The sequence below is a fragment of the Erythrolamprus reginae genome, chromosome 11 (genome assembly GCF_031021105.1).
Source record: "Erythrolamprus reginae isolate rEryReg1 chromosome 11, rEryReg1.hap1, whole genome shotgun sequence".
NCBI lineage: Eukaryota > Metazoa > Chordata > Lepidosauria > Squamata > Dipsadidae > Erythrolamprus > Erythrolamprus reginae.
The window spans coordinates 10,003,460-10,016,809 of record NC_091960.1 but is presented as its reverse complement, the minus strand read 5'-3'; the positions used below and the strand labels follow the sequence as shown (position 1 = coordinate 10,016,809).

Sequence of the window (13,350 nt, the reverse complement as noted above, 5' to 3'; positions counted from 1 at the left end):
TATAGCGTTTCGCGAAGAACGAGATCACGAAAATCGAGGGATCACTGTACTCTGAAAAATATGGTCAATGAAGAGATGCATAGCTCCAGTTCCACAATAATATAGAGAAATAATCCCTCTTCTCCAGCTTGAGAACGGATCTTTCCTGGAAATTCCAGAGTTCAAAGCAGAGCACTTCTGGATTCAAAGCACATGATCTACCAGCGCACTCTACCCAATCAGTTAGGTCCCACAGAGTGGGTCTTCTCCAGGTCCCGTCAACCAAACAATGTTGCTTGGCGGGACCCAGAGGAAGAGCCTTTTCTGTGGCGGCCCCGGCCCCCCTGGAACCAACTCCCCCCAGAGATTAGAATTGCCCCCACCCTCCTTGCCTTTCGAAAGCTGCTTAAAACCCACCTCTGCCGCCAGGCATGGGGGAACTGAGATACACTGCCCCCTAGGCCTTTACAATTTTATGCATGGTATGTCTGTATGTATGATTGGTTTTTATATAATGGGTTTTTAACTGTTTTTAGTATTGGATTTTGTTATATACTGTTTTATTGCTGTTGTTAGCCGTCCCGAGTGTGCGGAGAGGGGCGGCATACGAATCCAATAAATAAATAGATAGATAGATAGATAGATAGATAGATAGATAGATAGATAGATAGATAGATAGATAAATTAAATTAAAATTAAATTAAAATTAAATTAAATTAAATTAAATTAAATTAAATTAATTAAATTAAATTAAATTAAATTAAATTAAATTAAATTAAATTAAATTAAATTAAATTAAATTAAATTAAATTAAATTAAATTAAATTAAATTAAATTAAATTAAATTAAATTAAATTAAATTAAATTAAATTAAATTAAATTAAAATTAAATTATAAAATAAAATAAAATAAAATATAAAAATAAATAAATAAATAAATAAATAAATAAATAAATAAATAAATAAATAAATCCCAAAACATGTTTGAGATATTTAGAATTTAAAAAGTCTCTGGGTGCACAAAGCCACTGCTTACATTCAACAGTGAGGTTGAAAGCAGTGCTGCTCTGGCCAAACTGGTTCTCCGCTGTGCACCAGTATTCACCGTCATCTTCATGCGACACGGATTCAAACTCCAGCTCCACGTGGCTTTGGTAGATCCCCATGGCTAATGGCTTCTTGTCCTTGAAGATGGTGATCGTTGGCTCTGGGCTGCTCTGGGAGCTGCAGAAGATAGTGACGGGCTCTCCCTCCAGGGCCACCATTGATACGTTGACTACTGGTTTCCAAGGAGCATCTGCAGAGGGAGGCAAAGTCAAGAAGGATATGCATTTAAAAAAACCCTAAAACATGGTGCAAATGGTCACCTCAGCTAAGAACAGATTCCTCATCCCAGAATGGTTCAAATAAGACTGTATTACAGTACTAAGTAATGTACTGTATCATTAAGACTTTATAAAGACTATTACTATTCTTCTTTTCCTTAGTAGTATCTATTTCTTCCCCAGTGAAGGGCTGCAAAAAAATTTTACTACCACACTTTGGGCATGGCTTGTTTTGTGGGTGTGGCTTGCTGGCCATGTGAGCAGGTGGGAGTGGCTTGATAATCATGTGACCAGGGGATGGCTTAAAGGTCATGTGACTGGCTTAAAGGTGGCCAACTTGACGTCACTCATGTCAAGGGTTTGGGTTAGGGTTAGGGTGCCTGGCCTCTCCTCGCCTCAAAGAGATACAATTTCCCTATCTACTTACTATTACTGAATATCAAAAATATACTATTTAATTCTAGGTATATATGTCACATGTGTCTTATACACATTAATAAACATTATGTGTATTACACACAAAAATAAACTATCTACTATTTAAACTGTATGCTTATGTACTCACACACACACACACATTCAACCTCATTTACTGTGATAGGAAAAACATATCCAGAGCCCAGAAGGGGGAAAAAAGGGAAAAAAAATTCTAACCGTTCTATATACTGACCATAATTTTCTACCGGTTCTTTGTACCTAACTGTACCCATAGGAGCCCATCACTGCTGTTCCCACTTATTATTATAACCGTATTGCTTGCATCTTTCAATTATATTATTTTTATTTATTTCCTAGTACAGTTTGATAGCTTATTAATAACCTTGACTATCACTAAGTGTTGTATCTCTTTATTCTTGATGAATGCATTTTATTCTCCTTATGTACCCTGAGAGCATATACAGTGATCCCCCGGTTATTGCGTCCCCAACCATTGTGAACAGGGTAATTTGCGAATTTTGAACCCGGAAGTCAAAATACCATCTACGCATGCGTGCCCTTTTTTCTATGGGCACGCATGCGTAGATGGCGCCGGGCAGATCAGCTGCTGGGCGGCTTCCCTGGGTCTTCCCCCTCTTGCTGGCGGGAGGGTGAAGCCCCCCCCAGCACCCGCTCGCCCGCCCTTCGCCCTTCGCCCGGCCACCCGCTCGCCCACCCGCTCGCCCTTCGCCCTTCGCCCGGCCGGCTCCGATCGTTTTAAAGCAGGCGCGCCATTCTCCGCTGACTCCTAGCGAACTTCCCCGCTTTAGAAGTCAGCGGAGAACGGCGCGCCTGCTTTAAAACGATCGGAGCTTTCCAATGAGTCCCGAAGACAAACGTCAAACTTCCGCGTTTGTCTTCGGGACTCATTGGAAAGCCGCGCGGGTGTTTTAAAACGTCGCCACCGACATGGGGGGCTTGCTAGCACCCCCCCAAACCCGGGTTGGGGGTTCGAGGGGTGCTAGCGAGCCCCCCATGTCGGCGGCGACGTTTTAAAACACCTGCGCCGCCCCCAATCTTCGGCTCCTCGCTAGCGCTGCGGAAGTTAAAAACACCATCTGCACATGCGCAGATGGTGTTTTTACTTCCGCAGCGCTACTTCGCGAAAACCCGCTCGTTGCGGGGGGTCCTGGAACGGAACCCTCGCAACGAGCGGGGGATCACTGTACACCTAAGACAAATTCCATGTGCGTCCAATCACACTTCGCCAATACAGTGATCCCTCGATTAGCACGGTCTCGATTAGCGCGAAACGCTGCAACGCGGTTTTTCAAAAAATATTAATTAAAAAATACTCCACGGTTTTTTTGCTATACCACGGTTTTTCCCACCCGATGACGTCATACGTCATCACCAAGAGTCACTTCTCTGTCTCTTTCTCTTTCTTTCCTGTCACTATGCTTCAATCATTTTCTCATTTCTCTTTTTTTTCTCCCCTTTTTTCTATCATTTCTCTCTCTCTTTCTTCCTCTCTCACACACTCTTCCTCCCTTCTCTCTCCCCCCCTCCACTTGCCCACGAGAAGAAAAAAAGCAACCTCTGCCGGGCAGCTCCCCTTGTGCCCCCGCTTTGTGCCTGCCTCTTTTGGGGATTTTTTTTCCTTTTCTTTTTTGCGCTGGCGGCAGGAGCTGTTGGGGAGGGCTCTGCCGGGAAGGCCTCTCAGCTGCAGAGCCGAATGGGGGCGGAGGCAACAGCGGAGCCCGGCGCTGGGGCCATGCGAGGCTGTTCATCCAGGGGGGCGTGGACTGGCAAGTCGCCCTCCTTTCTCTCTCTTTCTCAAGATCGCTTGCCGCTTGCCTATTGCAGCGAAGGAGGCGAAGCAAGGCTCCAAGCTGCAAAGCGGCAAGCGGCAAGCGATCTTGGGGATTCTCCTTTGCCTGGGCGGCGGGAAGACCAAGGGAAGGTTCCTTCAGCCGCCCAACACCTGATCCGCTCCGCAGCGCGGCAGCAGCGAGGAGCCGAATATGGGGTTTCCCCTTTGCCTTTACCCCATCTTCGGCTCCTCGCTGCTTCCGCGCTGCGGAGCAGATCAGCTGTTGGGCGGCTGAAGGAACTTTCCCTTGGTCTTCCCCGCCGCCCACACGCAAACTCCACCATCTGCGCATGTGCGGCCATGAAAAAAATGGCGCACATGCGCAGATGGTGGTTTTTACTTCCGCATCCAGTATAACGCGGAAATCGGTTAGCGCGGGAGGTCTTGGAACGTAACCCCCGCGCTAACCGAGAGATCACTGTATTCTATTCTATTCTATTCTATTCTATATACAGTGATCCACCGGTTATTGCGTCCCCAACCATTGCGAACAGGGTAATTTGCGAATTTTGAACCCGGAAGTCAAAATACCATCTACGCATGCGTGCCCTTTTTTTTATGGGCACACATGCGTAGATGGCGCCCGGCAGATCAGCTGCTGGGCGGCTTCCCTGGGTCTTCCCCCTCTTGCTGGCATCAGCGAGGAGTTTCCCCACCGCCCACGCAAACTCCTCGCTGCCGCTCGCCCGCCCTTCGCCCGCCCACGCCGTTCGCTCCCCCTCTTGCTGGCAGGAGGGCGAGAAGCCCTCCCCAGCACCCGCTCGCCCGCCCTTCGCCGCTCGTCCGCCCTTCGCCCTGGCCGCTTCTTCCCAGCGGAGAAATTCCAGCCCCCACCTGGTCCCGCCCGATCCTCCTCCCTGAGGCAGCTCGCCCTCCCATGGCCGCTTCCTCCACCCTCCATCGTAAGCCCTCGCCACCGCAGCCAACGCGCGCTGCGATCTTCAAGCCCGGCTCCTTTTGGCCCAGCATCCCGGGCCAAGCAGCTGCCTTCCGTGACTGAGCCTGGCTGGCCCGGAAGATCGTAGCGCGCGTTGGCTGCAGCGGCGAGGGAAGCCAAGCCGGCAGCAATGTCGCCGCCGCTGCAGCCAACGCGCGCTACGATCTTCCGGGCGAGCCAGGCTCAGTGACGGAAGGCAGCCGCTTGGCCCGGGATGCTGGGCCGAGAGGAGCCGGGCTTGATCAGCTGAGCCTGGCTGGCCCGGAAGATCGTAGCGCGCGTTGGCTGCAGCGGCGGCGACATTGCTGCCGGCTTGGCTTCCCTCGCCGCTGCAGCCAACGCGCGCTACGATCTTCCGGGCCAGCCAGGCTCAGCTGATCAAGCCCGGCTCCTCTCGGCCCAGCATCCCGGGCCAAGCGGCTGCCTTCCGTCACTGAGCCTGGCTCGCCCGGAAGATCGTAGCGCACGTTGGCTGCGCTGGCGAGGGAAGCCAAGCAGGCGCGCCGTTCTCCGCTGACTCCTAAAGCGGGGAAGTTCGCCAGGAGTCAGCGGAGAATGGCGCAACTGTTTTAAAACGATCGGAGCTTTCCAATGAGTCCCGAAGACAAACGGCAAACTTCCGCGTTTGTCTTCGGGACTCATTGGAAAGCCGCGCGGGTGTTTTAAAACATCCCCGCCGACATGGGGGGCTTGCTAGCACCCCCCCAAACCCGGGTTGGGGGTTCGGGGGGGTGCTAGCGAGCCCCCCATGTCGGCGGCCGCGCCGACCCCCAATCTTCGGCTCCTCGCTAGCGCTGCGGAAGTTAAAAACACCATCTGCACATGCGCAGATGGTGTTTTTACTTCTGCAGCGCTACTTCACGAAAACCCGCTCGTTGCGGGGGGTCCTGGAACGGAACCCTCGCAACGAGCGGGGGATCACTGTATATTCTATGGGTGGCAAATACATTTGATAAATAAATAAAAACAATAGGCATTATCCCAGAATGGGGAACCCATTCCAGAGCACTAGATTAGCACTCACACAGCACAGTCAAGGCGAGGGAGTGGTTGTCTTTGCCATAAATGTTCTCTGCCACACAAGTGTAGATGCCATCCTGCAGGTGAGTGACATTGTCGAGGTAGAGGGTGAGATTCCCAGCTAGGTCCTCATGGAGAATTTCATCTTCTCGGAGCCAGGCAATCATGGCTGTTGGGCTGCTGTCCACAATACACATCAAGAACACATGGGCGCCATGTAGGACTTCCACGGAGGAATTCACTTGCAGGATACGGGGTGGGTCTGCAAAGAACAGGTAAAGAGATCACCTTTGGGTGCATATCCAGGTTTCTTTCTGTAGCAGTTAAAGATAGTAAGAAAGGTATCGGCCAGGTATGATTAAAAAAAAAGTCAGTACGACAGTCACAATAGGGTTATTAGAACTTTTTAAAAATTGTCTTTTATTGAGCATTACATCGTCATCGTCATGACTCTTGAGTAGTGCAGTAGTTATTTTATTTCTTTATTTATTAGATTTGTATGCCGCCCCTCTCCGTAGACTCGGGGCGGCTCACAACAACAATAAGACAATTCATGACAAATCTAATAATTTAAAAACATTAAAAGAAAAACCCCGTTATTAAAGCAGACATACACACAAACATACCATACATAAGGGGCGTACATAAGTGCACTGATGTGCCTATCGTCCCCTGTCCAATCTTCTTTCCTTATCTCATATCTCACACATTTTCTCTCCTTTCCTCCAACCTCTCTTCTTTCTTACTTTCTATCATTATATATATTACTTAATGTCTATTCTCCTTCATATGTATTGTATATTGGACAAAGAATAAATAAATAAAAAATAAATAAATAAATTGTATAGGCCTGGGGGAGATGTCTCAATTCCCCCATGCCTGATGGCAGAGATGGGTTTTAAGGAATTTACGAAAGACAAGGAGGGTGGGGGCAGTTCTAATCTCCGGGGGGAGCTGGTTCCAGAGAGTCGGGGCCGCCACAGAGAAGGCTCTTTCCCTGGGACCCGCCAAACGACATTGTTTAGTCGAGGGGACCCAGAGAAGGCCAACTCTGTGGGACCTAATTGGTCGCTGGGATTTACACGGCAGAAGGCGGTCCCGAAGATATTAGGACATAGTATTGCAGGTTAACTCTGCCCACTCTCTGGAGTTCGATCCTGACCAGCTCAAGGTTGACACAACCTTCCATTCTTCCAAGGTTGATAAAATGAGGATACAGATTGTTGGGGGCAACCTGGTGATTCTGAAAACTGTTTAGAGAGGGCTGTAAAGCACGATAAATTGTTATACCACTTATAATATAAATGGTATTGCTATCTTGACTTTCTTGGTCATGTTCTTTTTAGTACTTTCCCCCCTTAGTTCCCTATGTGAACAAAAGCAGAGTTGGAGCTATTTTATTCCATTAAATGAGATTGCAAGGTCCTTAGAAAGGTGGATAGATGTCTAATTTTTTTTTTTAAAATCCTCATATTTGTGTGTAATTTGTGTGTAACCTTTCCCTGGCTACCTTAGCTTTTTTATTAGTATAATATGAACTAAAAGCAGATTCAGAGTTTAAGAAAGAATATGACAATGGGTGAGAAGCTGTTATTAGCATGCTAGCTCATTTTTCATTTCAAATCCTATGTTCCCAGTTACTCATTTTCTTGTGGAAGAGAAAGTGACATTGATTAGAGATGAAGGAAGTCTCATAAGAAATGAAATATGCATGTTTGAGGGAATGTGACTTGCAAAACAGATAATCTTTGACAATAAAAAAGGGGAAAAGAATATATTAAAATTGAATTGAGAACAACCCCCCCCCTTGCTTTTCACATGGCTTTCGGCCCAGGAATGCATTAATTACCATATAATTAAGTGCTAAATTAACTGCTAATCTCTCCCATTTATGCAGAATAGGAAACAGTTTTCTGTGACATCTAATTAAGATTATGGACTTTTAACATTAGAAAATGGGATTTTATTTTACTATAGTTATTTTGTGGAAGGCACAGTTGTGGTCCTGATGCTGGGCATGTAGTCCTTGACATATGATCTCACAATCAAGCCCAAATTTCTGTTGCTAAGTGATTTTATGATCCTGTGACCTTGGGAATGCTTATGTGTGAAAAACGGCTGTAAGTCATTTTTTAACACTATTTTCACCTTGAACAATCACTAAGCAAATGACTGTAAATCAAGGATTATCTGTATAATGATTTATTTAATTTTTGAACTACGGTTTTCATTCTGCTTTTAGATGGTTGCAAAAAAGCAATACCGCAGCAGAATGTGCCATGCTATGGAGGTTATTAAAGAGCCTGAGTCCACCAAGTCTTGTTGCAGGGGTCCTCCAAAGTTAAGACGACAGGTGTCCACTTACATGCAATGTTAAAAATGTAAAGTATAAAAATACAAAAGTCAATATATTTCTATCAAAGTTGCATTGATATCAAATATATACCTCCTTGCCTTTCGTAAAGTTCTTAAGATCCATCTCTGCCGTCAGGCATGGGGGAACTGAGACATCTCCCCCGGGCCTATACAGTTTATACATGGTATGTTTGTGTGTATGTTTTCTTTTAATAATGGGGATTTTAGCGTTTTTTAAATTATTAGATTTGTTCTTACATTGTTCTTGTTATTGTTGTGAGCCGCCCCGAGTCTGCGGAGAGGGACGGCATACAAATCTAATAAATAATAATAATAATAATAATAATAATAATAATAATAATAATACATTTATGTTTTAATATAAAAACATATAAATGTTCCCAATATTTGAGGGACTCCTACAAAGAGGAGGAAGTCAAACTATTTTCCAGGGCACCAAAAAGCAAAACAAGAAACAATGGTTGAAAACTAGCCAAGGGGAGAAGCAAGCTAGAATGAAGGAGAAATTTCCTGACAGTGAGAACAATTAGCCAGTGGAACAGCTTGCCTCCAGAAGTTGTGGATGCTCCATCACCAAAGGCTTTCAAAAAAGGAAAAGAAATGAGATAGGAAGACCTCCGATGTCTCTATTATTCTATGTTCTAAGCTACTTAGCGATAGAAAGTGCTCAGGCGGTAATAGTCCTAGGCTGGAAGGATGTGACAAAATGGACAATACAAATTTTATTTATTATTTATTAGATTTCTATGCTGCCCTTCTAGAGGCGACTCAGGGCGGTGGTATCAGTATATGGTGGATCATATTCAGTTTGAGATTATGGATAAGAGGATGAATTCGGCCATTGAAACTAATCTGCGAGAACTGATGGGACAAAGCAAGAGGACATGTGGTTAGTAGAATTCGAGACCAAGGTATAAAGAATAAATTAGAATTACTTTATAATATGTAAATAGATATGCTGGTGTTGAGTTAAAATGGTATATAGAAAATGTTGTGGTTGGCTCTGGCCCAGCTCCTGCCCCAGGGAATGGGGAGGTGGATGCAGGGGAAAATTCAGCATGTCACAGGCCTGTGTTATTGCTGACAGAATCAGTTCAGAGTTTAGTTTCCTCGGACGAAGAAGAAGGTGGGAGTGACTCGGCAGAGGAGGGCTTGGCACACAGCCCAGGCAGTCAATCTCCCTTATCTTCCCTTGATTCAGATGATGACATTTTGGACCCACGCAAGTGCAGAATTGTGTGTAGAAGAGACCAAGTAAGAACATATTACAGGAAATAAGGGAGGCCACCTGTGTTTGGGTGGGGCTCCAGTAATTAAGGCTGTTGCTATAAATAGTAGCATGTGGGTTTGGCCGTTGTGGAAGAATATCTGATTGGAGTTCGTCAGGAATCCTGGGTTTTCTGGACTTTGTTGCTTTTTCACGCCTTGGAAAACAAAGCAGAGCAACGTGTGTGTGTGTGTGTGTCACTTTGTTGGAAGAAGAAAGGGTGTGAAGTTTCTTCACAGCTGTTAGCTAAGTACTTAATGACTGCTTAAGGGAAATTGTACAGACTACCTGGTTGTTTTGGGAAGAGTGCTCTTTGCAATACAAAAAGAGTGCTTAGTTTATTTTGAATTTTGTGATAAAGAACATTGTTTTGAATTTTCAAATGTGTGTGTCTGTCTAAAATTTGTACCCTTGAATTTTCGGGAGGCTCCTACCAGAGAGCCCGTCAGAACAAGAAAATATGCCCCCATTTTGGTGGAGGGGTATGGACGTTGTTTGGTGGTGGGCACTTTCAGCACTGAGCACATTGTTATGTGTTGTGTGAATGTTTTACTGATAAATTGTCATTATAAAAAATTATAAAAAATTAAATAAATAAAAAAATGTTCTAAGCTACTTATCGACATCCAACTCACATTTGACGTCCAGAGTCGAGAAGCCGTCAAACTCAAAAGTGGTGTTGGGGTAGCTGATTTTGCAGCCCACTTCGTGTCCGTGGTTCTCGCGCTGTGGTAGGAACTTCAGGATGGAGATGAGTGACCAAGTGCTGGCTTCTTCCTCTATTTGTGCATAGACTGAATGCTCAGCCAAATTCTCATAGTTCATCCACGTGATGACAGGTTTCATGTCTGGACAATTGTCAGGCACCTCACAGCGCAGCTCTACTTCGGTTCCCTCCACGACTTCTGGAGGATTCACAATTGTAGGCTTGTCTGTGGTGTAGAAAGAGACAGAGAATATGGAGAAAATAGGAACTCCCCCACTACTACCCTGTTTCCCCGAAAATAAGTCACCCCCGAAAGTAAGACATAGGAGAGGTTTCATAGAATTGCCTAATATAAGGCATCCCCCGAAAGTAAGACATAGGAGACCTTTCGTTTCGCAACATTCCTGAACAGAACATATACAGTGATACCTTGTCTTACAAACTTAATTGGTTCCGGGACGAGGTTCTTAAGGTGAAAAGTTTGTAAGACGAAACAATGTGTCCCATAGGAATCAATGGAAAAGTGATTAATGCGTGCAAGCCCAAAATTTACCCCTTTTGCAAGCCGAAGCGCCCATTTTTGCACTGCTGGGATTCCCCTGAGGTTCCCCTCCATGGGAAACCCCACCTCCGGACCTCTGTGTTTTTGCGATGCTGCGATTTCACTGAGGCTCCCCTCTGTGGGAAACCCCACCTCTGGACTTCCGTTGCCAGCGAAGCGTTTTTGTGCTGCTGGGATTCGCCTGCTGGGATTCCCCTGCAGCATCACAAAAACACGGAAGTCCGGAGGTGGGGTTTCCCATGGAGGGGAGCCTCAGGGGAATCCCAGCAGCGCAAAAACGGGTGCTTCTCTGGCAATGGAAGTCCGGAGGCGGGGCATCCCAGCGGCGGCGGTGGGTTTGTAAGGTGAAAATAGTTTGTAAGAAGAGGCAAAAAAATCTTAAACCCCGGGTTTGTATCTCGAAAAGTTTGTATGATGAGGCATTTGTAAGACGAGGTATCACTGTATAACACTGCTGTCCATAAATTGCATCCCCAAACGCTGCATCAATTAGTTTTAAAACACATCCAATATGCATCCAACATGCGACTGCGCGTTTGGATGCCTTTTTGCTGCAGCAGGATACAGGATACAATTAATTGGAAAAAAAAATAAAACATCCCCTGAAAGTAAGACGTAGCACATCTTTGGGAGCAAAAATTAATATAAGACACTGTCTTATTTTCGGGGAAACATGGTATATTGTCCTCCAGTTGAGAGGTTACTAAAAAAACAGGTGATCAGTCGGTTCATCCTTTGGGAGAAAGATCGCTCAGCCTGATGTGACCATTACCCATAGATTGAATTGTAAAAGATATAGAGCCCGGGTGGCACAGCAGGTAGAGTGCTGTAGTGCAGGCCATTGAAGCTGACTGTAGATCTGAAGGTCAGCGGTTCAAATCTCATCACCGGCTCAAGGTTGACTCAGCCTTCCATCCTTCCGAGGTGGGTAAAATGAGGACCCAAATTGTGGGGGCAATATGCTGGCTCTGTTAAAAAGTGCTATTGCTAACTTGTTGTAAGCCGCCCTGAGTCTAAGGAGAAGGGCGGCATAAAAATTGAATGGATGGATGAATGAATGAATGAATGAATGAATGAATCAATCAATCAATCAATCAATAAAATAAAATAAAATAAAATAAATCGATCGCAACATGCCAAAGATGTTTATTAAAATCCATAACTCAACCCCCCATTTTTTGGATTATTTAGATAAAACATAATTACTACATTTAAAAAATATATTTTTATTTTAATTTTAATACTTTTTACCCTTAACCTTCCCCCTCCCTTCCCTCAGTTTTTCCTTATTCATAATCACAGCCAGGTCAGATTTCTAAACAATTTCTTCTTTATGTCTTCATTGGCCTTATCCCTTTCCACCCATGCAAAATAAAGTTTCCATTTTTTTCTTATCCTTTCAGCTTTTTCATCCCATGAACAGTTCAGTGAGATAATATGAGTTATTTCCATTTGTACTTGTTCAAATATATAATCATTCCATCGTTTTAGTGTCCATTTACTTTTATCCTTCCATCCATATACTATAATTGCATGAGCAGCTTTTGTCATAGTCCTTAATACTTCTTGTTCTTCTGTCTTCATTCCTTCAGTTTCTTTAATACCTCCTTCAAACATAATTACTACTATATCTACACCCCAAATTTACTTAATAACATTACTACAAACAACTAAAACTGAAGGAAAATGTACAGCTACCTAACAGTGAAATTAAAGATCGTTTATGATTAAGATGACATCTATATAGTTGACAAATATCTCTTTCTTTTTTCTTTAATCTCGTCCTTACCTTTCTCACTTTATTTCCTTTATTCTTAATATCTTTTTCATTCTTTTTTCCTCTGCAGTTTATATTATCGTCATATTGTGTATTATGTTTCTCTTTTAATGTAAATATTCAATAAAGCTTTTTTTAAAGAAAAGAATGTTACATTTTTAGGCTACATTTCTTTAAACCCCAAAGCCAAATGGTCCTGTGGGCATCTAGAACAGTTTGCAATAAGGGCCGAATATTTGTAGCTGAAGACCCGTTTTTCTACTGACCACATGAAGCCCTTATAAATGGAAGAAGACTGATACTGACTTCCTTAAACTCCACTGAAGATGTTACCTAGCCTGGTAATGAAACGTTCCGAAACCAACCCTTCCAACTCTGTTAAAGCTGAGAATGAACTTTCACCCTCATCTAGTATAGCAGGGGTATCAAACTCAATTTCCATTGAGGGCTGCATCAGGGTTGTGTTTGACCACAGGGACTGGGGTTGCAGTGGCTAGCTCGACATTTAAGAGGCCCACACGCTGCTTTTTGCAGCAAAAAGCCATGCCGTCCGGCCGGGAGAAGAATCGCCCCGGCTGGACGTCCGTTTCGGCTGGGAGGGGTGGGGCGCCACCTCCCAGCTGATTGGTGAGGCGCCAAGCGTCTGAGCCCACCACGAGCGGTGGTTGGCTCGCAGGGGCTGATGGGAGCGAGGGGAGGGGTTGCGGGTCTATTTCAGGGTCTGCACCCCTCGCCCTCGCTCCTTTGCTCCCTGCTCGCCTTCCAGAACAGTCACCCACCCGCCCTCCGCTCTATCCAGGGTGTCTGGCAGAGGTCACCCTTTGGGGCCGAGAAGGAATTTTTGGCAGTCTGGAAGCTTTATTTCAGATTGTTTTTTCGCCTTCTCCACCCTTGTCAGGTGTGAGGTTTTAATGGGTTAGGGGGTGTATCGGTTGTAAATAGGTTGATTGAATTTACTCTATTTGGTCACTATTGGCAAAAGCGGGGTGGAAAGGGTGTAAGTTGCAACCGTGTGTTCTCCCTTGGGCATCTTTTAAAAGGTGATGGGCTCCTTCGTCTCACAACTCATGCCTCTTCCACGGACGGAGCGGTGGGAGGGAGGAGCGCTTGGG

The 13,350-nt window shown here is 45.0% G+C and overlaps 1 protein-coding gene across 1 annotated transcript in view; it reads right to left on the bottom strand.

Moving 5' to 3' along the window:
- MAG (myelin associated glycoprotein) overlaps positions 1 to 13,350 on the bottom strand; it is a 32,224-nt gene that overhangs the window by 11,854 nt on the left and 7,020 nt on the right. Inside the window, exons 3-5 of the mRNA XM_070763970.1 lie at positions 9,829 to 10,125; positions 5,555 to 5,812; positions 1,015 to 1,275 (exon numbers count right to left, since the gene is read on the bottom strand). Of these exons, the coding sequence (XP_070620071.1) occupies positions 1,015 to 1,275; positions 5,555 to 5,812; positions 9,829 to 10,125 (816 nt within the window). The remainder of the gene's footprint in view (positions 1 to 1,014; positions 1,276 to 5,554; positions 5,813 to 9,828; positions 10,126 to 13,350) is intronic.